General features: G+C 43.0%; 1 protein-coding gene across 2 annotated transcripts in view; it reads left to right on the plus strand.

The window, feature by feature from the left end:
• Positions 1–24,764, plus strand: part of LOC141145159 (chloride channel protein C-like) — a 225,666-nt gene that overhangs the window by 121,359 nt on the left and 79,543 nt on the right. For both annotated transcript variants that reach the window (XM_073631572.1, XM_073631571.1), the window contains exons 14-15: positions 6,241–6,407; positions 11,858–12,034. In XM_073631572.1, the coding sequence (XP_073487673.1) occupies positions 6,241–6,407; positions 11,858–12,034 (344 nt within the window). The remainder of the gene's footprint in view (positions 1–6,240; positions 6,408–11,857; positions 12,035–24,764) is intronic.

Genomic DNA, 24,764 nt, shown 5'->3' on the forward strand with positions numbered 1-24,764 from the left:
GAGTATTTGGTGACTCTAGTTCCGCTTTAAGTCACACCTGTTTTCAATTAATCACCTGATCAGGGACCCTTTCACTGTTGAACCAGATAGTATCTGCATCTTTACGCAATGCATAATATATATATATATATATATATATATATATATATATATATATATATATATACAGTTAGGTAAATATATTTATTTGGACACAGGCACATTTTGAATTCATCGCAGACTTTCAGCTTTAATTCAAGAGGTTTAACATAAATATCAAGTACAAATTTTAGGAACTGCAACCATTTTCATACACAGTCCCCCCATTTTCAGGGGCTCAAATGTAGAAATGAATATAATCATAAATAAAATGTTAATTTTTTTACATTTTGTGGAGAATCCTCTACTGGCAATGACTGCCTGAAGTCTTGAACCCATGGACAATACCAAAGACTGGGTTTCCTCCTTTCTGATGCTTTTCCAGGCTCTAACTGCAGCTGTCTTCAGTTGTTCCTTGTTTGTGGGTCTTTCTGCCTTCAGTTTTGCCTTCAGCAAGTGAAATGCATGGCCAATTGGATTGAGATCAGGTGATTGACTCGGTCATTGCAGAATATTCCACTTATTTTCCTTCAAAAGCTCCTAGGTTGCTTTTGCAGTGTGTTTTGGATCATTGTCCATCTTTACTGCGAAGGGCCGTCCAATCAGCTTTGCTGCATGTGGCTGAATCTGGGCTGACAGTATCTCTAAACACTGCAGAATTATTCCAGCTGCTTTTGTCTTCTGTCACATCATCAATAAACACCAATGACCCATTGCCACTGGAAGCATGCATGCCCATGCCATCACACTGCCTCCACCATGTTTTACAGATGACGTTGTGTGCTTGGGATCATGTGCTGTTCCAAGCCATCTCCACACTTTTTTCTTCCCGTCATTCTGGTACAGATTAATCTTAGTTTTATCTGTCCAAAGAATTTTTTTCCAGAACTGGTCTGGCTTTTTTAGATGTTTTTTGGCTATTCTGGCTTTTCCTTTCTTCAGACTTATGAATGGTTTTCACCTTGTGGTGAACCCTCTGTATTTGCACTTGTGAAGTCTTCTTTTGATTGTAGACTTTGACAATGATACGCCCACCTCCTGGAAAGTGTCCTTCACTTGTCTGGATGTTGTGAATGGATTTTTCTTTACCATAGAGAGGATCCTGCAATCATCCACCACGATTGTCTTCTGTGGACGTCCAGCCCTTTTTATGTTGCTGAGTTCACCAGTGCGTTTGTCTTTCCTCAGAATGTACCAAACTGTTGATTTGGCCACTCCTAATGTTGCTGCTATCTCCCTGACTGATTTGTTTATTTTTTGAAGCCTTACAATGGCCTGTTTCACTTGCATGGACAGCTCATTTGAACGCATGATGTAGGTTCACAGCAATAGATTTAAAATGCAAATACCACTCTTAGAGTCAACTCCAGACCTTTTACCTGCTTAATTGATGAAGAAATAACAAAGGAGTAGCCCACACCTGACCATGAAACAGCCTTTGATTCAATTGTCCATTTACTTTTGGTCCCTTGAAAAAGGGGATGGCTATTCTTAAGAGCTGTAATTCCTAAACCGTTCCTCCAATTTGGATGTACATACCTTTAAATTAAACCTGAGAGTGTGCACTTTCAGTCTATTTCCATTCTATAACTATAGATTGAATATGTTTTGGTAAATACCTGAACAAAAAAACTAAAATTGTGCCTGTGTCCAAATATATATGGCCCTAACTATATATATATATATATATATATATATATATATATATATATATATATATATATGTATATGTAAAAAAGATAAAGGAATTATAGTTTCCCTTTAATACCTGACATGTATTTTTAATCTGTAAACCCAAGTAAATGAAAATTTCATATACCATTATACCATAACAAGCATTTGCAGAAGTGTGCTTTTATCAAAGACATTTATCATTTATGTGTAAACCTAAGTCAAATACCATAGCAAGCATTTGCAAAAATATGCTATTGTGTACTATTTGTTTTATTCATATTTGATAACATGCTACGTATATATCTATAATATGCATACTTATACATATATATTGTACATGGCTTGTAAATTCTGTAATTGTGTATGTTTTAAAGTATATGTTATACGCAGAAATGGCACAATATATCATGGAGGCATGATACAGAAATGTGCTAGCTTCATTTGTGTATAGATCAATAGTGCAGGCAAGCTGTGCTCTGTGTGTGGCAGTAGCTAATATTATTTAGCACTACAAGATGAATGCATTCACACTTCATCCAGAGTCATATTTAGGTTAAATGTTAACTGCATCTCTTTACGTGTGAGTCTAGCCAGTGCAAAGCTGATTCATATCATTTTTTTTTCAATAGAAAAGCAAAGCCAAAAAAGCACTTACTGTGTGAAACGGGGTAGATGTTTCTGTTTTATAAAATCAGTGGTAAATGTCTGGATCCACTCCTGTTTAACTTTCCCAAGAGAAAATTCAAAAAAGTACATTCTTCAGGAATGCCGTTAACAAATGTACTGTTGGAGTAAATGATCCGAACCTTTAAGGAACACAATTATAAATTCTGGGTACCTTAGCTATGTTTTTACACTGTCAGATCAGTTAAACTACAAATGAAACTTGGAAACAAATTGCGGAAATTTAATTAAAACAGGCAAAATCATTTTTTGCTACATGTGGACAACTCATTTTTGTCTGAGAGGTTTGGCCTTATTTGACGAATTAAAGGAAAATGGAAGTTGCCACTGCTAAACTTTCCCCTTGCAGAATGTTTGTTGCCTGCCTGTCAAGCTGATCTTGGGGCTTTAAAGTATAACTAAAGGCAAACCTTTTTTTTTTAAGCTTTGGATAGAGTGCAGAGGGATTAGAATCCCTGTCAGTTTTTATTGCTGTCCGTTCCCCCTTTAAGGAGATTCACCCTCTGTATTTGTCCTGTTTATCATTACCATTGAAAGTGAAAGTAAAAGATAATCCCAAATTTTGCTTTGTCCCCAGAAAAGTAATAGAGGGGAAATCTTCCAATGGGGCCACTCGTTCTGCTGACCTGGGAGTCCCCAAGGAATTCCCTTAATTTGCAAGAATTTCCTCTCACTCCCTGTTTGCCTATGGGACAGGAAGTGAAAGGAATTCTCCCCAATGGGACACACATGTAAAAAAAAAAAAAAATCTGCCAGGGGTTATAACCCTCCCTTGCTCCATCCAAAATGAAAAAAAAAAAGTTACTGCTCTGGAAAGAGCATTCAGCAAGTGAAGCCAGAACTCCTGATTCTGTAGGTTAGTGACTCAATAAGTATCAAAGCCAATGGATTAGCCTGAGAGACATTTAGCTAGCATTTTCAGAAGAGGTCAACAATGGTATATGCCTTTTAGAACATGTTTTTTTTTTTTTTTTTTTAACACGCTGGCTGGTTCCAACTCAGGTAAAAATTTCTGGAAATGTAACATACAATGACAATCAACAATACACGGAGCATTTCATTCTGTCTAAAACAGTGCAGAATTATTTGCAATATGATGTGTACCCCTCTAACGCCTAGAAGCAGTATTGGACCAAGGGAGAAATAACAAATTTAGAAAGACATTTATTTATTTTCTAATTAAAAAAAAAACGAATTCTAAGGAGAATATAAAAAAATATATTTTTCATTTGAATGCACATTATATTTGCTTCCGAATTTGCATGTGTTCTCCCACTTAAGTGACAATGCCTGCATAAAAGTAGTTTACATTTTTGTAGGTAGCTTATGATTAGAGAAAAAAAATTGTGAAGACCGGAGTTCTTTAAAATATGTCTTTCACCAAGTACACCTGTTTGGAGAGAAAAAAATCAGAAAGATCATGGAAAATCTGACGATAAGTTACAGCATTATTTGAACTCCAGATGTTATGTGTGCTTCGTCTGCCTTGATAAACTACCCCAGGTTGGGATCTCTGCCACTTTTCTTAAGGATCACCTAATAAGCAATTTTGTATAAGACAGTATAAAATAAAATATAGTACAAGATAATTATCACATAAAACAAAGTGAACAATCCCTGCTGTACAGCTGTGATGGCCATTAATGTAGATTGAATATGAGCTGTAAGCATTCATTTACTATACAATATTGAGTAACCTGATGAAGTGCTTATTGAAACATGCACTTAGCACTTTCCCACACTTTCTGTACTCTGTGTGAGATCTTGGAGTCAGGCAGTGAGCATTCTACTTTCAGCAATGCTGGTAGTTTTCAGTGTGAGATGTCTAGAGCTGCAGCTCTTCTAACATGCAAAAAAGAAAAAAGTACACGGATTTCTCTTTAAAGAGCACTTCTAGTGTGAATGAGCCCTATCTGTGTAAATCAGAGCAGCACAGCCTGTTTAAAGCAACGGGCAGTATAATTTCTGCAATGATAGCAAAACAAGGCATTTTGGCAGCGACATGTGTACATCCAGCCCGCTGCCTTTGCAGCTAAAGGGGATAGTGGTTGGGGGTGGTGAAAGCACCGCTCCATGGCAAGGTTTTACCTTCCTTCCATCTTACTAGTAAATGAGCCCCTACTGTTTATTGAAAACAAGCAATAATGATTGGTAGCCAGAGACCATGTGATCAAGGCTGCCTAGGCTTGAGAACAGCAGTTTTGTTATTCATGGAAACATTTACTTTTTTTTCTTTTACTTGAAATGGGATTTGGTAATGTTGATTTATGTGTAGTTCACAATTTTTAATACTGGGTCCAATTTTACTGATCGGCCTACAGTGGAATGATATCCTATTTATTGTTCATTTGATTCACTGCATTTTTTCACAGCATTATTGAATCCGTTTTTATATAGCCAACAATTCTGTGACAAGATGCAGACGTTTGCAATATATGAGAGCAGCAGAAGCCTGGCATATTCATTTTTCTTTCAGATAAAAGGCTTTATGTAATAATATAAAGGCATTTGAATTGAGGCTACATTTGTGCATGTGGATAAAACACTGTAAATAAAAGGGAACTAAAGCTCTGCCCAGAATTCAAAACTCCATCCAATATTTTAAACACAGTTTAAATTCAATATGTATTGTGTATATTTATTAAAGAGACACTAAACGATATCCTTATTCTCTAAAAAATAATCTATACACATCCACTACTTAATGGCCCTGTTAGGCCCCTTTCACAGTGGCAATTGAATCAGGTCCGTCTGAAAAACTTTTTTCAAGCAGTTTTTCAGGTGGATCTGATTGGACCCTCCAGTTTCTTCTATGGAGCCGCAGATGTCAGTGGACACGTCTGCTGACACCCACCACCATCTGATCCAATCCTGTTTGCCAAAAACAAATGGATGGTGGTCCTATTTCCCATCTATCTGGCGAGCCAGATCAGATGGATCTGATCCATCCAAATGTCCCATAGATAAGAGCGGGCTGTGTCTGTGTCTGCTCTGCATACTGGAGCACCCATGGACCTGTCATCTGCCTGCTCAGCGGGGATCAGCGGAGAGATCCCCCTCTGAGCAAGCAGAGTCCGCTTCATGGAGGCACCCCTATGAAAGGGTCCTTAGCTGTTTTTCATTCATTTGTTCTTGCTGCCTCCTTGTAATGTCCACCGTGAGCTCCCAAACCTGTCCTTTTCCCCTCGCTTTCTTTAGTTTGGAACAAGCAGTGCACATTAGTTGCAGTCATGTGCAATGCTCTATGCCAGGGGTAGGCAACCTGGGGCCCTCCAGCTGTTGTGGAACTACATTTCCCATGAGGCATTGCAAAGCTGACAGTTACAATTACTCCCATAGGTATGATGGGACTTGTAGTTCTACAACAGCTGGAGGGTCCCAGGTTGCTTGCACCTGCTCTATGCACACTACAAATCCTATAGTCCATCTTGGAAACAAGCAAGAGAGAGTGGCTACATTTCTACAAACATTGGGACCATGGGACCAAAGCAATAAAAAAAAAGGAAGTTATAGATTGATAGTATTTTTTTAAAACCAGAGCTTAGTGTCACTTTGGTTATGGTATCCTACAATGACATCTCTCACTGTGGATCTGCCTAAAACCTTCAAAATAGATTGTCATGTTTACATGTTTAATACACTTTTAATGATGCTATTAAAATAGATGATATAAAAGCATAGCTGGTGTTTGAATTTGCATGGTCTACACATCAATTATGCAACAATCTTGAGATTAGAAGATCAGATTAATATTAGAAGTGTTCCAGTATTATGCACTGATTCTGAATTATTTTGCTGTCCTAGGTTGAAATAACAAATGATGTGCAGTCCATCCTGCTGATCATGGTGGCAGTAATGATTGCAAAAACGGTTGGCGATTACTTTAACCATTCTCTCTTCAGCTCCTTGTTGCATCTTAAGTGTATTCCCCATTTGGAGGCAGAACCCTATGTAGTCAATGGGAAAAAGAGGTAAGCATTCTTTGTGTATAAACAATGATAGCAAAAAAAAAAATACTATTTAGCTATGCTTGTCATTAAAATTACAGATATTCTCTTTCTCACGTTTATGTGAATTTCCTCCATACCAGCCAAAAACCTGTTGACAGATATATTTACAGAGTGGTCCTCCTAACTAGAAGAGGTGTGTATATAACAGGAATGACAATTACATATTACAAATCCTTTGGCAGCAAACATATGTACTTCAAATGTGTTTATGTTTGACTGGAATCCACTATAAGCATTTCATCCCATTATTTAAAATTTGCTCTTGCACATAGGCCTCTGCACCGTGTATGAGGATACCTTTAAATCAACAGCCCCCAACCTTTTTGGCACCAGGGACTGGTTTAGTGGAAGACAATTTTTCCACGGACAGAGGAGAATGGCTTTGAGATAAATCAAGCGCATTACATTTATTGTGCACTTTATTTCTATTATTATTGCACTGTGATATCTAAGGAAATTATTTTGCAACTCACCATAATGAAGAATCAGCGGAAGCCCTGAGCTTGTTCTCCTGCAAAATAGATGTCCCATCTGGGGGTGATGGGATGCACCAGATGCAGCTTTACAATTGAACTAAGATGCTCACTTGCCACTATTAAGCCTGTTACCAGATGCAGGTTGATTGTCACTTGCCACCCACTGATAGGGTTTTGATATGATGATGCAAGCAATTGATTTATTGTGGTCCCTGTGCAGTCAAAACTCTCTCTGCTAATGATAATCGGTATTTGCAGCTGCTCCCCAGCGCTAGCATCACTGCCTCTGCTCCACCTCAGATGATCAGGCATTAGATTCACAAAAGGAGCACACAACCTAGATCCCTTGCATGCGCAATTACAGTAGGGTTCGCGCACCTATGAGAATCTAATGCCATTTCTGATCTGACAGGAGGCGGAGCTAAGGCGGTAATGCAATGGGGAGCGGGCTGTAAATACAGATGAAGCTTTGCTTGCTTTCCTGCCGCTCACCTCCTGCTGTATGGCCTGGTTCCTAGAGAACAGGGGTTGGGGCGCTCTGCTTTAAAAGTTAACTTCACCCTTAGTTAAGTTGTCCTTTAATAAATCCCCACCCACCTGTGTGCAGCCCACCTAGGATAATGCTTACCATCCTCTCCAAACCAGCACCTTTTCCCCGACTCCGATCCTGAGCCCGGGGGGTTGGGGAACTCTGCTTTAAAAAACAACTTCCCCCTTAGTTAAGTTGTCCTTTAATAAATCCCCACCTACCTGAGTGCAGCCCACCTAAAATGATACTTACCATACTCTCCGAACTGTCGCCTTTTCCCCGACACAATCTCAACCACCATCCTTACATACTGCATATGCGTGCCATGGCCCCATTATTTACTATGGATAAACTGGTCCCTCGGAGTACTAAAGGTAAAGTTATCCTTTGAAGCTGAACTTCATGATGAGCAAATAAATACAATAGGCTGCGTATTCTTATTGGAATCTTGGTGCTTTGTGTATTTTTTTTCTTCCAGATGTCTGCAGTAATCCAGAGTGAAACTTTAATTCTGTGCAGGAGTTACCTGTAATCAGTCACTGCTGCTCTCTCTCATTGTGCAGGGGGACTGGTCTTGTATCTGTTCCCTCCTGCAGTTTTTTGCATGCATCCTGTAGTGGGTGGGCCTGCTGGGCTCCTCCCACAGCTCTGTGCACAGCACAATTATGAGATCACTGCTACTTTTATGCGGTAATATCTGGGTTTGTAAAGGCATTTGGTGCACCCGAGGTGAGTTTAGATCCATTGTAACTATTAAAGGATTAGTTCACCTTTGAAAAAAACCTAAGCAGTCCACAAACTCCATTCCATAATGCTAAACTAATCCAAGCGCTGCCCTTTTGATGTCTGCACATGGACAGCACTATGTCTTATCACCGCAGATGACCTCAGCAGCTACAGTGCTCTCTCCCATCGCTGCTGCTAAGCTCATCTGCTCAGCAGAGAGCAAAATGCGCATGTGTGCGGCTCGGAAGAAGGATGATGCTCACACTTGTACTGCTAGTGGGCATTTGTCCAAGAAGGGAGACAGTACAGAGCTGTGAAAACTATTAGAATGGTTTGGGATATGCTTCACTCCGTGCACAAATGGTCTACCGGTATGGGAAGAGCATAAATGCATATTTTTAAAATCTGATTAGTTTAGAATTATGGAAGGGTGTTTGAGTACTGCATAGGGTATTTTTTCTAAAAAGGTGAACTAACACGTTTAAGGAAAATATTTCAATAATTCTTTGTGTACTCTGAGTTCAGCTTTAAGCTAGAAATGCCTCATGAAATAAATCAACATGTAGCCAGCCGCTGATTAGGATGAGTCCTCTGTCCTTTCCTCATCCTTTTCCAAAAAACCTCAGTCACTCTAACACACCAGGTTGAGTGTGCAAACATACAATATCACAGGAAATCACTGAAAGTAATACTTACCGTATTTATCGGCGTATAACACGCACCGGCGTATAACACGCACCCCAATTTAGGAGGGAATTTTAAGGGAAAAAAACTTTTAGGAGGGAAGTTGAAGGGAAAAAAACTTACATTTAAATGCCCATCATTGCAGCCTTCTCAGTGCAGCCTTGCCCCAGTGCAGCCATGTCAGTGCAGCCATGTCAGTGCAGCCATGTCAGTGCAGCCTTCCCCAGTGCAGCCTTGTCAGTGCAGCCTTCCCCAGTGCAGCCTTGTCAGTGCAGCCTTCCCCAGTGCAGCCTTCCCCAGTGCAGCCTTCCCCAGTGCAGCCTTGTCAGTGCAGCCTTGTCAGTGCAGCCTTCCCCAGTGCAGCCTTGTCAGTGCAGCCTTCCCCAGTGCAGCCTTCCCCAGTGCAGCCTTGCCCCAGTGCAGCCTTCAAACCTCTATCCCAGCTAACCTGGGCTTCAAAACCTAGCCGAGTAGGTTCGGATAGCTCCGCTCGGGACTACGAGTGGAGCCGAAAGTGAACGAGAGCCGCCGGAAAGAGCCGAGGACCGGCTCTGTGTATTTCGGCACCGGCGGCGCCATTTTCAAATCGCGGTCGGCGATTTTGAAGAATTGACAGCTCAGGATCGCAGGGGATCGGCGTATAACACGCACCTGCGATTTTCCCCTGATTTTCAGGGGAAAAAAGTGCATGTTATACGCCGATAAATACGGTAATACACAGTAGTAGCGCTATATCAAAGAAAATAGGCACCAAACCAGGTAGTAAGGACAAACCTAATATTTTGTCACCCAATATGGTTGATAACTAGGCAAACATAAAATAGATTAACAATGGTAAAACACAATTTACCATACAAAGTGATTAACAGTGGTGACTAAGCATAAGATAAAATTTGGCGTCCAGATCAGCAGAAACAGTAGCAAGGGCACCTCAAGTGCATCAGTGAGCAGTAGTAAAGTTTAATCTGCTGAGTGCTGGAACTATACTGCCGGAGTGCATTTATGTTGCCAATGCTAGTCCTAGACCAATTGGGTATGAATTGCCCAAAAGAAAAAGAGGATCGTAGCAAGGGGGGGGGGGGGAGCAGGATAACAAACAGGGCTTCCAGAATAATTATTACGTGAGGGGCAGTGCTTTGAGATGTTCATCTGCCCCCTATCATTGAGGCCCTTTAAGAGCATCTTTGCACTTAACCACTTGCCTACTGGGCACTTTCACTCCCTTCCTGTCCAGGCCAATTTTCAGCTTTCAGTGCTGTTGCAGTTTGAATGACAATTGCGTGGTCATGCATCACTATATCCAAACAAAATTTTTACCAATTTTTTAAGACAGATAGAGCTTTCTTTTGGTGGTATTTAATCACCACTGGGGTTTTTATTTTTTTCAAAAGAAACAAATGTTGTTTCAAACGAAACAAACAAAAAAATACAGAAAATTTGGGAAAAAAAAGTTTTTCTTAGTTTCTGTCAAAAAACTTTGTACATAAGTATTTTTTTCTTCTTCACTGCCGTGCGCTGATGAGACTGCACTGATAGACACTGGTAGGCTGTACTGGTGGGCAATGATAGGCGGCACTGATAGGCATCACTGCTAGGCGGCAATAATAGGCACTGACAGGCATCACTGATGGGCACTGATTGGTAGCACTGGCGGGCACTGATTGGCAGCACTGGTGGGCACTGAGGGCACTCGTTGACAGCACTGTGGGCACTGATTGGCAGCACTGGTGGGCACTGTTGGGGCTGCACTGATAATCAGGATACTGATGATCAATGCCCTGATTATCAGTGTAGATGTCCCCTGTGTGGATGTGCCGGCAAATCCTGTTTGGACATGAGCTGCTGTAATTGGCTCTTTTCCCCAATCAGTGATCAGCTGCGTCCAAAGGACACAGCTATAACAGATCACTGCCGATGTGTGCCGCAGGGGGCGCACAGGCAGCGCGAGCACAGTAGGACATCATATGATGGCCTTCCGGCAAAGTGCGACCGTGCTGTACCCATAATTCTGCTATAGCACGGTCGTGAACGGGTTAATGTCAATCCCAGTTAACCTGCATGCACTATAGGTACAGTATAAGTATGAGTTAGTCTCGGTACAGGTGCAAGGTAGATGTGGTTCAGATGCAGTAAAGGTTTGGTATAATGCAGTATAGAGTTGATATAGATGCAGTCTAGGTTTGGAATAAGTGTGGTATAGAGTGCAGTATGGATTGGGTACACTTGGTGTACTGCTCTCAGTGGTTCATTCCCTGCTAGCAGTATCATCAATGGGTAAATTGAACCCTCACCAATCCTCGGGATATGGCAGTGACCTCTTGCTGTAGAACGGGGGGTCCGCGGTCTTTCCCCAAAAGCCTCCCGTGATCAGCAGTGGGAAGCAGAGGGTGAGTGGATGCTCCAGTCTCCCTGCCACAGCGGTGCAGGTGCTGTGATGTGGGCGGTGCTGTGCTGCTTCCAGGTGTCCCCACTCCCCGTTTCAGGCTCGGATATCCACTGGTATAGTCTCCTGCTGGCAGGTGAATATCAAGACAGAAGTGCTCTCTCCCTAACTCCCTTGGGCCAAGAGGAAGAACTTTCTTGGGCAGCTTAATAAAAATCATCTCTCCACTCCTCCTACTGCACAGTACCATATTGGGATCTGTAGTATAAGGAGTCTCTTTGTCCTATTATATGGCTGCCATTCCAAACTACAACTCCCAGGATTCTTAGCACTCTGCATAGAAGTCTATGGTCTTGCTTGCCTGTATCACTCCCCCTGCTGGCCAGAGGAGAATGTGTAGCATAATATCACTATCTCTGTAGGGGGAGAGAAGAGTAAAAGGCAATGAATCCTTCAGCATATAGCTGTAGACCAGCACCTGGCTACATATATAACACTGTATATTAAAGTCTGATAAGTAACATATAATTATTTGTTTTCTGTATGCACATTTTAATGTTACTTAGATTTTTTTCCTGTTTACTGATGTGTCTTCCTGCTTTGTGTTTGACAGGGTAAACCTGGAGCTCTTCACTGCTCAAGATGTTATGAAGTCTTGCACAGTTGTCCAACTACGGGAATGTGTTTCTTCATTGGCTGATCTTCTGACTAACACAAGCCACAATGCCTTCCCTGTGGTCCACAGCCCAACACCTGGCCAGAATGAGGTTTTCCTAGGGACGGTTACAAGGTAATATAGAAGTACTGACTACTGTAGCTGATACAGTATTGTAGACATGATCGGTGAAATGTGTTTGTGAACTGAAAAGTACTGGCTTACAAGAATATCCTTAGGTTAAAGTTTAAAGGCTCTCTGGTCTTCATGATTAAGCCCTTTGTGGGATAAAATGCATTGGATCGGGAGGTAGACAGCCAAGACTATATGTTGTGAATCCACTATTTATTATAGTAAACCTGGTTTTACATGGATGAAGCCCGTTCACTTCTACTTTAAGGGCATTCTTATTGCACTATACATACCTACCCCTTTTCCAACAGGTTCTACTTGCCTAAACCAAAATATAATGGAGATCTTTGAGTCAAGAACACATTTGTTAACCTGTGTGTAATGCTGGACCACTGTCAATAGTTCCCCCTGACAGCTCCTACGTCGCTGCATTGAAAAAAGGGGCTGCAATGAAAAAGGGGCTGAAGGGAGGATCCACAGCATGTGTTGGGGACCAGGAGATTAACACTCCTGGAAGTGTCAGATTCAGTAAAGTTTTCAAGGGATTTTTTCCCTGAAACAAAGCAGTAATTGGCAGTGCAGGCAGCAAGGAAGTGAGCATAGCATATTTTTTTTTACCAAGAGAATTGATTAAAGGTAAACTCAGTGGAGTATTGAAGTTAGTACAATTGTACTGTTTGCTCATTAGCACTAGCAGTGAACCCATTGCTCTCTCTTGTTGCACTGAACTGCTTTTTAACAAGTTGGGTGCAAAGAGATTTTGCTTTAGCCACTGTAGTATCATTTTGTTTGGTATTTTTCAGAAATACTAAAGTAATGCATGTAATTTTTAAGTGTTTCATTGCATATACAGTTTTGACGATTTAGCATCTTAATACATAGCTGAAATACTTGATTTTGACAAATGTGTTACTGTTTACTCTGTTGCTAATGGTTGCTGTGTTTTAGTGTAATGATATTTATTTTTTGCTTTACTACTTACAATATTTTTTGACACCAGCCTAATATAAAGCTAAAAGCCAGTACAATCTAAAGTTCAAATTCAGTCAGACTGCTTATAAATAAACATATTCCTAGTGACATTTCTCATAGACTGTATATATATACTTACATGGCATTGCTATAATTGAAGTAAACATGATGTAGAAATAGTATAGAGCCACTTATGTGCAGTTACCACATACCAGGAAATGGTAAACACCGTCTGAATTAAAATGTTAGTTTAAAGAAGCTCTTCAAGTTGTTTTCTGCTTCTTGTCTAACTATTTGCAGCTGCTGCCATTATATATTATCTGGATGTATTTTTTTGCAAATAATCCTGCCTGCCACAACAAAAATGATGATGAATTCCTACAGTGACCGTTGTCTTAACAAACGCGGTGTGTAAATCAATCTGTCATTCCGATAAAAGAGAGCAAAGTGATTTATATTTTACAAGGGCTTTAAATATGGCTCTGGGAGGTAAATGGGTGGACATCTGGATGATTTTGAAATAACATTAAAATAAGTGACTGCATGTCATTATGAAAAGGAACTTGTCTTATTCCTCCAAGAAACAAAACAACATAGGAGCAGGTGCCACAAAGTACCTGGGTGTATGTTTATCACTGGGCAAATGCTTCACTGTGTACATGGGAAGCACATTTCTTCCGTGTACAAAGAACTTAGGGTGACTACTACAGGTCCTACACCCCTTGCTATGCCATCTAGTGAAAACAATACCGCTGGCGAATGATGGCTTTCATTGGTTATTGGGATGATGCAGAGTGGGTCAGAGCTCTAGGTTGGAGCTCAAGATAAAGATGAAAAGAAAATTTCAGGTTTACTTTAACCACTTCAGCCCCTGAAGGATTTACCTTAATGACCAGGCCATTTTTTGCGATGCGGCACTGCGTCGCTTTAACTGACAATAAAACGGTTGTGCGATGTTGTACCCAAACAAAATTGATGTCCTTTTTTTCCCACTAATAGAGCTTTCTTTTAGTGGTATTTGATCACCTCTGCGGTTTTTATTTTTTGCCCTATAAACAAAAAAGACTAACAATTTTGAAAAAAAAACAAAAACAATATTTTTTTACTTTCTACTATAATACATATCCAAAAAAAATATAAAAAAACTAATGTATTCATAATTTTTTTTTTTTACTGGTAATGGCGGCGATCTGCGATTTTTCACTGGACTGGACATTGCGGCGGACAAATCTGACCCCAAGTGACACTTTTTGGGGACCAGTGACATTATTAGTGATCAGTGATAAAAAATGTACCGATCAATGTATAAATGACACTGGCAAGGAAGGGGTTAACACTAGGAGGCGATCAAGGGGTTAACTGTGTTCCCTGGGTGTGTTCTAACTGTGTGGGGGATGGGCTTACTGGGACAACAGAGATCACTGTTCCTGATCACTAGGAACAGCAGATCCCACTGTTGTCCCCTTGTTTACATCGGGCATACAACGGGATCCCCGTTCTGCCTCTCTCTACCATGATCATCGGTGGCCAGCGGACATCGAGTCCGCCGGACCCACGGGTGCGCTCCTGCGGTGCACAGTGGGCATGCACGCACCCACTGTATTTTATGCACGGACCGACGTATAGGTACGTCGGTTCACGCAGCCGAGCTGCCCTACCGCAGTATATGTGTGTATTTAAATCCTAAAACCAAAATGTAATGCACAGGCATACCCCACTTTTAAAGCGGAGGTCCACCCTAAAATTTAAAATTACATTAACATTCTACAAAAAATATAAAAAAAATGTGAAAAAAAATTTTTTTTTTACTTACCAGAAATGCCTGTTGCTAGGCAGTCTTCCTAATCTGCCTCTCCTGCTGCTCCTTCACTTCCTTCTCTTCGGTGAGCTGCCCCGTTTTCTTCTGGGACATGTGTGTGTCCCAGAAAACCACAGGGCCATTCAGAAAGTGCCGCGCGACTCGCGCATGCGCAGTAGGAAACGGGCAGTGAAGCCGCAAGGCTCCACTGCCTGCTTCCCTTAGTAAGGATGGCGGCGCCCGCACCCGATCCGATGGACGTGTTGGCCTCGGGGAGCCGACATCGTGAGCTCGCTGGACAGGTAAGTGCCCTTATTAAAAGTCAGCAGCTACAGTGTTTTTAGTTGCTGTCTTGTTTTTTTTTTTTTTTTTAAACGGCCGGACCTCCGCTTTAAGTACACAATGGGACCAGAGCATGTATGTAAAATGAAAATGTACTTAAAGTGAAGCAATACCTTTTTTCACTTCTCAATGCATGTACTGCATTGCAATAGTCATTTACAGGCATAACTGCAAGCTGGCTGACCCCATGTAGTCCTGGGTCCCCTCTCGGTGCTCCCCAAGTTTGGTGTCCCTGTCACTTATGGTTCGGGAGCAGTGCCATGTCAAGCTGACCAAAACTTCCCACAGATGCCAATGTGTTTGTACTCATAAGTGTACGTAAAGTGAACGTACGTAAAGAGGGGTATACCTGTATAGCAGCTTATTAATCCTTATATGTACTGGCTGCGTCTGCTTTCTGTTTTTTTTTTTCCTTTATTTTTAACTTGTGATCCAGCCAATAACACATTTTGGGGTTGATTTACTAAAGGCAAATACACTGTGCACTTTGCAGTTGCTCCAAAGAATAGTAAATGAGCAAAAGCGCTGTTCACTTCCATCATACAATCATGAGCAAGCAAAAATGCAGGTTTTTTTTCTTTTACTTGCACTTGATTGGATACTTTTTTCAAAGTGAAGCTTTACCTCATTTACTAAGTTCTGGAGCAACTGCACTTGTAAAGTGCACAGTCTATGTGCCTTTAGTAAATCAACCTTTTTCTGTTTTAGGGTGACTCCTCTATCTATGGAGGAGCGATGGAGACACCCTTGAACAGCAGCAATGTCTGGAAAGGTTAGTGTTGGATGAACTAGTTGATGGCTGGAGTGACCAACAAGTTAAAGAGTCTAACTCCAGCCATCCATAGAGAGGGCTGTGCTACGCCAAGACTCCCACGCGCATTTGAGAGTGATATGTCATTGCAGCTCAGCCAATCAAACGGCGGCTGTCCGCGAGCAAATACTGTAGCTGCTGACTTTTACTATTAGGACACTTACCTGTCCAGGTATCCCGCGATTTCAGCACTCCTAGCCAGTCCATCAACTATGGGTGCAAGCGCCGGCATCATCACTAAGGGAAACAGGAAGTGAAGCCTTGAGGCTTCATAGCCTGTTTCCTACTGTGCATGCGCAAGTCGCTCTGCGCTTTCTGAATGGTCCCGCTATTTTCTGGGACCTGTGTGTCTCCCAGAAGGCAGCGGGGGGAAGGAGGAGGGGCCAGAAATGTCATAGATCATTCTGATCATTGTGCGGAGATCTTACCTGGAAGTGGAAGCGGGTACTTTGTTTTGACAGGCATCCGCTCCCCCCCAAAAAGTGCCAAATTTGGCAGTGGAGGGGAGGAAAGGTGCGAACAAGCAGAGCTTCCCCTTTGGGTGGAGCTCTGCTTTAAGCAGAACGAAAAATAATTTAACCTCCAAGTTAAGAGCATAATATGCTAGTATGCATTGCACACTAACCCATTATGAAAGACTAACCTTGTAAAGAAGCCCTCCAGCGGCGTGCTGTCATCACTGACAGGGCTTCCATTTTCACCCGTTCTTCCTTCTGGGTTCGCAGGCTCCGGCATCTTGAATGGCAGAGCCACGATGATGTCACAGCCACAACACAGCGCTCTGAAGGAATGGCACTGGTATGCCGATCCTTCAGAGCACATTCGCCAGTGACGTCTCTGGCTGCCAAAAGAGCAAATAAATGGTGCACATTTACGAGATATTAATTTTAGCTACAGGTAAGCTTTATTATAAGCTTACCTTTAGATGAAAATCACAAAGTGGACTTTTCTACCGCTTTAATGCTAGTGACAGGCTGCATAATATATGTTATTTTTGGTTTTGCCTTTAGTACCTCTTTAATGTTTTGTCTACCTTGATGTACCTAATGATGTGCCTTGACCTGTGTACCACACAATTACTGTAACGTCTTAAAGTAAAACACCATCCAGCATTTTTATTTCAGTTTTAAATAGAATGGGAAAATGTTAGAAACTCTCTTAGGTTTGTGTTCCTTCTCTTTCTTGGGTCATCCAGGGGAGGAAGTGAGAAAAATCTCTGTGAAATTGCAGACATCAGAGCAACACTTTTATTTACATGTAGAAGAGTTAGGAACTTCATCAGGTTTTTGCTGCCTGTATCCCCCTTGGTGAAATTTTATTTGAGCCACTAAGGCAAAAAGTAGAGGGAATCATTCCAGATGGAGACAGTTGTGTTAATAGAAGCATGACAGAGTTTTTAATCCTTTCCCATTCTATCTAAAACAAATTAAAAAGCTTTTAGATTTGGGTTCTACAGTTTATGGTCATGTAAGCCATTAGAATGTTCATCCAGTAGTCTTCTTGACTCATCAAGTTGTACTGTAAATTAGAATCAGAAAAAAAACAAAAACTTTTTGGCTAGTATGCACCACCCGAGGTCCCGGAGCCATTAGGGGCCCGGCACCATGAGAGGCCACTTGAAGCGGCTGTAATAATACCGATAATACTGCTAACAGCACGGTGCTCCCCGCCGGCCCCTCCTTCCCTCCTGTCCACTGCAAGTGCTTGTACTGTACGCAGCATCACCTGGGACGGATGAGAAGAGAGGAGGGGCCGGCGGGGAGCAGCGCGTCGTTAGCGGTATTATTACAGGCATCGGGTGAATGAAGCTTTTTTTACTAGAGTATAGAGACACCAGGGTCGCCATCGGAGGGAGGGGGCAATACAGATGTATGGGGCCCGGGCCCCAACAGGACCGCAGGAAGGCCCATGATACTCTCCTGGTTCCCCTACTCCCACAGTGTCCCCCTGTGTGCTCTCCCCCCACAGTGTCCCCCTGTGTGCTCCCCCCACAGTGTCCCTCTGTGTGCTCTCCCCCCCACAATGTCCCCCTGTGTGCTCTCCCTCCCCCACAGTGCCCCCCTGTGTGCTTCCTCCTCCCACAGTGTCCCCCTGTGTGCTTCACACCCAGTGTCCCCCTGTGTGCTCCCCCACAGTGTTCCCCTGTGTGCTTCCCCACAAAGTGTCCCCCGGTGTGCTCTCCCTCCCCCACAGTGTTCCCCTGTGTGCTTCCCCCCAGTGTTCCCCTGTGTGATTCCCCCCCAGTGTCCCCCTATGTGCTCTCCCTCTCCCACAGCGTCCCCCTGTGTGCTCTCCCTCCACCACAGTGTCCCCCTGTGTGCTCTCCCCCCCAGTGTCCCCCTGTGTGCTTCCCCCCAGTGTTCCCCTGTGTGCTTCCCCCCCGTGTCCCCCTGTGTGCTTCCCCCCTGTGTGCTTCCCCCCCCAGTGTGCCCCTGTGTGCTTTCCCCCCCAGTGTTCCCCGTGTGCTTCCCCCCATAGTGTCCCCCTGTGTGCCCCCCCCCACAGTGTCCCCCCCTGTGTGCCCCCCCCACAGTGTCCCTTTATGTGCTTCCCCCCTACATTGTTCCCCTGTGTGCTCTCCCCCCCCCAGTGTCCCCCATTGTGCTCTCCTTACCCCAGTGTCCCCCATTGTGCTCTCCCTCCCCCAGTGTCCCCCTGTGTCTTCTCCCTCCCCCAGTGTCCCCCTGTTTTCTCTCCCCCCACAGAGCCCCCCTGTGCTCTCCCCCCAAGTGTCTCCCTGTGTGCTCCCCCCAGTGTCCCCTGTGTGCTTCCCCTCTACAGTGTCCCCCTGTGTGCTTCCCCCATACAGTGTCCCCCTGTGTGCTTCCCCCCTACAGTGTCCCCCTGTGTGCTTCCCCCCTACAGTGTCCCCCTGTGTGCTCTCCCCCCCGTGTCCCCCATTGTGCTCTCCTTCCCCCAGTATCCCCCATTGTGCTCTCCTTCCCCCAGTGTCCCCCTGTGTCTTCTCCCTCCCCCAGTGCCCCCCTGTTTTCTCTCCCCCCCACAGTGTCCCCCTGTGTGCTCCCCCTCCAGTGTCCCCCTGTGTGCTCCCCCTCTAGTGTCCCCCTCCAGTGTCCCCCTGTGTGCTCCCCCTCCAGTGTCCCTCTGTGTGCTCCCCCCCCAGTGTCCCCCTGTGTGTTCCCCCCAGTGTTCCCCTGTGTGCTTCCCCCCACAGTGTCCCCCTATGCGCTCTCCCTCCCCCACAGTGTCCCCCAGTGTGCTCTCCCTCCCCCACAGTGTCCCCCTGTGTGCTCTCCCTCCCCCACAGTGTCCCCCTGTGTGCTCTCCCTCCCCCACAGTGTCCCCCTGTGTGCTCTCCCTCCCCCAGAGTGTCCCCCTGTGTGCTTCCCCCCAGTGTCCCCCTGTGTGCTCCCCCCCACAGTGTCCCCCCCTGTGTGCTCCCCCCCACAGTGTCCCTTTATGTGCTTCCTCCCCTACATTGTTCCCCTGTGTGCTCCCCCCCCAGTGTCCCCCATTGTGCTCTCCCCCCCAGTGTCCCCCATTGTGCTCTCCCCCCCAGTGTCCCCCATTGTGCTCTCCTTACCCCAGTGTCCCCCTTTGTGCTCTCCCTCCCCCAGTGTCCCCCTGTGTCTTCTCCCTCCCCCAGTGTCCCCCTGTTTTCTCCCCCCCCACAGTGCCCCCCTGTGCTCTCCCCCCATTGTGCCCTGTGTGCTTCCCCTCTACAGTGTCCCCCTGTGTGCTTCCCCCATACAGTGTCCCCCTGTGTGCTTCCCCCCTACAGTGTCCCCCTGTGTGCTTCCCCCCTACAGTGTCCCCCTGTGTGCTCTCCCCCCCAGTGTCCCCCATTGTGCTCTCCTTCCCCCAGTGTCCCCCATTGTGCTCTCCTTCCCCCAGTGTCCCCCTGTGTCTTCTCCCTCCCCCAGTGCCCCCCTGTTTTCTCCCCCCCCCACAGTGTCCCCCTGTGTGCTCCCCCTCCAGTGTCCCCCTGTGTGCTCCCCCCCGTGTCCCCCTGTGTGCTTCCCCCCAGTGTTCCCCTGTGTGCTTCCCCCCACAGTGTCCCCCTATGTGCTCTCCCTCCCCCACAGTGTCCCCCTGTGTGCTCTCCCTCCCCCACAGTGTCCCCCTGTGTGCTTCCCCCCCCCCAGTGTCCCCCTGTGTGCTTCCCCCCAGTGTTCCCCTGTATGCTTCCCCCCCACAGTGGCATAATGGAAGCTGATTTCTTAATTTATTTCATAGGATACTGCACAGCATTGCACAAAACAAGTGTTTAAACACCATACCTAGCAAGTCAAAACTCGGCTATTCTGGCTAGTATAAGTTATTCTACAGGAGTGTATTGTGAAAAGCGTACTGTGGTTGTAATAAAATTATTATTGTAATAGACAAGTTCACGCCTGACTGACATTTTATTAATTAGAACATCTTGTTCAATTTTCTGCCTTATAAGCTTGTTACCCTGCAGGATAGTTCATGTGACCCAAGCAATAATGATGTATGAAAGAAGACATGATTTCTTGTTTGATCAGATTCTGTTAAGCTACATAATTAGATTTTAGGCTAAAACAATGCATTAATATGCATAATTGTTTGAGGTTTACAAGCAATTGAAATTGGGGTTGAAACCTATAAAAATGCATTTGACTGGCACTGTGATGGTTTTGATTTAATTTCACTACAATTTGTTTGTCTGGTACCGTAAATGATTAAAACTGTTGGTGGCCAAATAATATGGACATATGATTGTTTTAAAAGCTGATGGAAAGTTTACAACCTTGCAATGGAGCTGCTTTGTGTATTATTATTATTATTATATATTATATTATATATTATTTTTGTGTATGGCCAGCAATAGCGTTTGTACCCTGAAATTTACTTTTTCAGCTGGCAAAAAGAGTGATACCATGTTACAGATGCTGGTACAGGTTACAAGAGACTGATGTAGCATCTCACTTGATGTCTACTCAGGTTGCAGGTGGCAAAGAATTTAAAGATGAAGTGGCAATCAGCATGGGGTAACCACAAATGGGGGATAAGGAAGAGGATTAAAACAGAATAGAAAAGGGAAAAGGGGGTTTTAAACCTCTTGGATCTTCTATTTGAATCCTAATATTGATTGCATTGATCATTGCTATTTGTCTTCTTTAATTCATTGCTGTCCTGGTAAGACATTATGCAGAATGTTTGGAAATTGAAATAAGGCCTTACGTAGCATCCTGCCCATATACACCTCCCATAAACAACGATCAAAGAATAGTTGTGTATGGTTGAAACCATTAGCCTCATGGAGGAAACAGTGGGTATAGCAACTGAAAATACAAATAAGTTTCTGGTATCTGTTTCAATATTCCGAATCCTATGCTGGTTTTCGCAGCAGATGAGAGGCTCCAGCCTGTTGACGTAGTCTTGTTTGTTCCGTTATGGAGACCAGTTGCTTTCATTGTAGAGGTCATTCTGTTAATTACCAGACAACGTATTGTTCCTTTTCTTTTTTTTTCCTTTATTTTCCTTGTTCAATGTTTTTATTGAGATTTACATAAATAAGAACAATAGAATATGAACAGTGGTACATGGGATACTGTCACAATCATTCAATTTTTGCTAAGTATATGAATATATTGTAACTTACAATAAAGGATGAATAAATGAAAAATATATATAAAAACATTTTTAAAAAAAGAGAGAGTAAAGTATATGAGCAATCTGTGTACTATAGATAGTATAAGATCAGGCTGAGAACCTCTGATCAGTTTGTGGGCTCTATATACCATGCCTCCAGACCACCCTTCCACCCCATGGGTTCAATCTGTGGAAGGGTGGGGGCCTTTAAACACGTTTGCTACAATGATAACCAGAGGTAAATTAAATGGAATATACTATAAAACAGGGTCATAACCCTCTTATTTGCAGAATTTGATTGCTCAAAATAAATATGCAGATGCAATATGTCATACTATTTGTGAATAGTAAATAATGTAATGATAGTAAAAGAGTATCCCAAATGTATTTATCATATAGAAAAAAGAAAGAGTAAGAAGGTAAGGGAAACGGGTAAGAAAAACAAGAAGAAGAAGAAGAAGAAGAAGAGTAATCTCTCCAGGTGGTGGCCAGGCACCAACACGTATTTAGTTGGTAAGCAATCAAGAATCCTAGTAGGGTAACAACAATGACTGGTCAAAATCATAGGAGAAGTAATGTTTAACCCATGGTTGCCAAATTTTGCAAAATGTATTAATGTTATTGTCCTCAATAGCTGTCATTTTGGCATATATGAGGGCTCTATTCATTCTGTGTTTGGCTTCCACAACTATCAAGGTTTGAGACTTCCAAGCCTTTGCTATAGTTTGCTTGGCTGCAGTGCCAAGCTGGATAAATAACTGAAATTGAGTGCGGGTTAGCGTAGTGGGTTTCAAATTTAGGGTCTGGGGGAATAGAGGTTTCCAGAGCTTTAGAGGCCATCACAAAAATATTCTTCCAAAATTCTTGGGCTACGGGGCATTGCCACCATATATGGAAGTGGGTACCTGGTGTAGAACAGCCTCTAAAACAGTTAATTGGGTATGTCGGGATAAATTTTGCAATTCTGGCTGGTACTAAGTACCATCGTGCTAAGACTTTGAAATTTGTTTCCAAAGCATAGCAGTTTGGGGAGGAATTCTTAGTGGCTAACCATATATCGGACCAGTCATTAGTGTCAAACACTCGGTTCATGTCCTGTGACCATTTATCTGTATAAGAGGGTAGTGATCCATTATGAATCTCAGTAACTTGTTGGTATAAAGATGAAATCAATCCCCTCACATGTCGCTTTTACAAATACGCTCAAATTGTGACATTTGATTCATTGTTGAGCCTGTGATAAGGAGGGGAGAGTAGAAATTATTGATTTGCAAGTAGCGAAAAATTTCAGATCTGGGAAGCCCATACGTTTCACATAGCACCGGGAATGCATGAATAGTGGTATTGTTGCTTAATTGATAAAATCGAATTAAATTTGTAGAAGACCATGCAGAAAATGATTTTGGGAATTTCCAAGCAGGATAAAAGGCCAGGTTCCTGAGGAATGAAAGAAGAGGATTATGTGGGGATTGGAGATTACAAGCTCTGCTAAATTTATCCCAAATAGCCAAGGAATGTTTCCTTATGGGATTAGAAAAGTGCAATCTATCTTTAGGTTGGAGCCATAGCATATTGGCCACAGAGATAGGGTCGCTGTCAACTGATTCAATATGAACCCAAAGGGGTGTTTCCACCATTGAGTGATATTTAGGAAGGGGTGATAGTTGTGCAGCGTAGTAATAGGAAGTAAAGTTTGGCAAACCTAACCCGCCATTCAATTTTTTGAGATACAGTGTAGTTTTAGAAATTCTGGGTTTTATAGGTTCCCCAGATAAAAGACATGACTCTACGTTGTGTGAGTTTCAAAAAATATGTAGGTAACGAGATAGGTAATACCCTATATAAGTATAAAAAAATTTTGGTAATATCGACATTTTTATAGCATTGATCCGTCCCAACCATGATAATGGAAGAGAGGTCCATTATTTCATATAGCCTGTAACTTGTTTCAGTAGAGGAAGATAATTAGCCGCAAATAGATCTTTAATCGAGGTTGTTAGTTGTACTCCTAAATATGGGATTTGATGGGTAACCCAGTTGAAAGGTAATGAGGTTTGGACGTGTCGAAGTTCTGCTTGTGGCAAAGATATATTTAACACATTCGATTTTGTGGGGTTAACAAAAAGTCCAGAGACTTGGGCAAATTTTTCCAAGACATTTAGTAAGTTTGGGGCTGATATATGGGGATGAGATAAAAAGATAAGAACATCATCTGCATAAAGACATAACTTGTGCTGATATCCGCCCAATTCGATTCCATTAATATCAGGATGAGACCTAATTAATTGTGCTAGTGGTTCAATAAGGAGAGCAAAAAGCAACGGGGCTAGAGGGCAACCTTGCATTGTCCCTCTTCTAATGTCTAACATTGCAGATTTATATCCCGCATATTTAATGTATGCCTTTGGGTTGTTATACAAAGAGGAGATCCATGTAACAAAATGGTTCCCAAATCCCCAGGTGACAGAATCGAAAGCCTTTCGGATATCCAGGGATAATAGGCATGTAGGGATGTGTCTGACCTTAGCTGCATGAATAAGTAAGAGAGCTCGTCTGATATCACCTGCCTGGCGTGTTGGCATAAATCCTGTTTGGTCCCGGTGAATTAGTCGACCTATAATGTTATTCAAACGAGTCGCCAGGATCTTGGCTAGCAATTTAATATCTGGGTTAAGGAGAGATATGGAGCGGTAATTGGTCCAAGAGGTAGAGTCTGAGGGGGGGTTGGGAATCATTGCTATAATGGAGGTCAGTGTATCCAATCCAAATGAGTAACCTTTCAGGATAGAATTAAAGGCTCTGGTCAAGATCGGTGCTAAAATGTGCGCATACTGTTTGTAATATAATGCCGAGAACCCATCGGGACCCGGTCTCTTATGTAGTTTTAATATTTTAATGGCAGTCAGAACTTCAGGTGTTGTTATAGGGCACTCAAGGGTATCTTGTTGTTCCTGGTCTAAAGTAGGGAGCATAATATTGGAAAACAGAGTGTCTGCTTTTTACTTATCAAAGTCTTGAGCAGAGGAATACAATTTAGCTAAATTAGTGCAAAATATCTCTAATATTTTAACTGGGTTGCTAGTATATCCATCACGGGATATTTTCAGTCTGAAAGAAGTCTGTGCATGTTGTATCGCCTTTAAACTACGCGCCATGGGAGTGTCTGGTTTATTAGCTTTAAGATATTGGATATGTTGGCATTTACGTAATAATTTATCAGCAGAGTTAGTTAG

Source organism: Aquarana catesbeiana, linkage group LG05, assembly GCF_042186555.1.
Source record: "Aquarana catesbeiana isolate 2022-GZ linkage group LG05, ASM4218655v1, whole genome shotgun sequence".
NCBI lineage: Eukaryota > Metazoa > Chordata > Amphibia > Anura > Ranidae > Aquarana > Aquarana catesbeiana.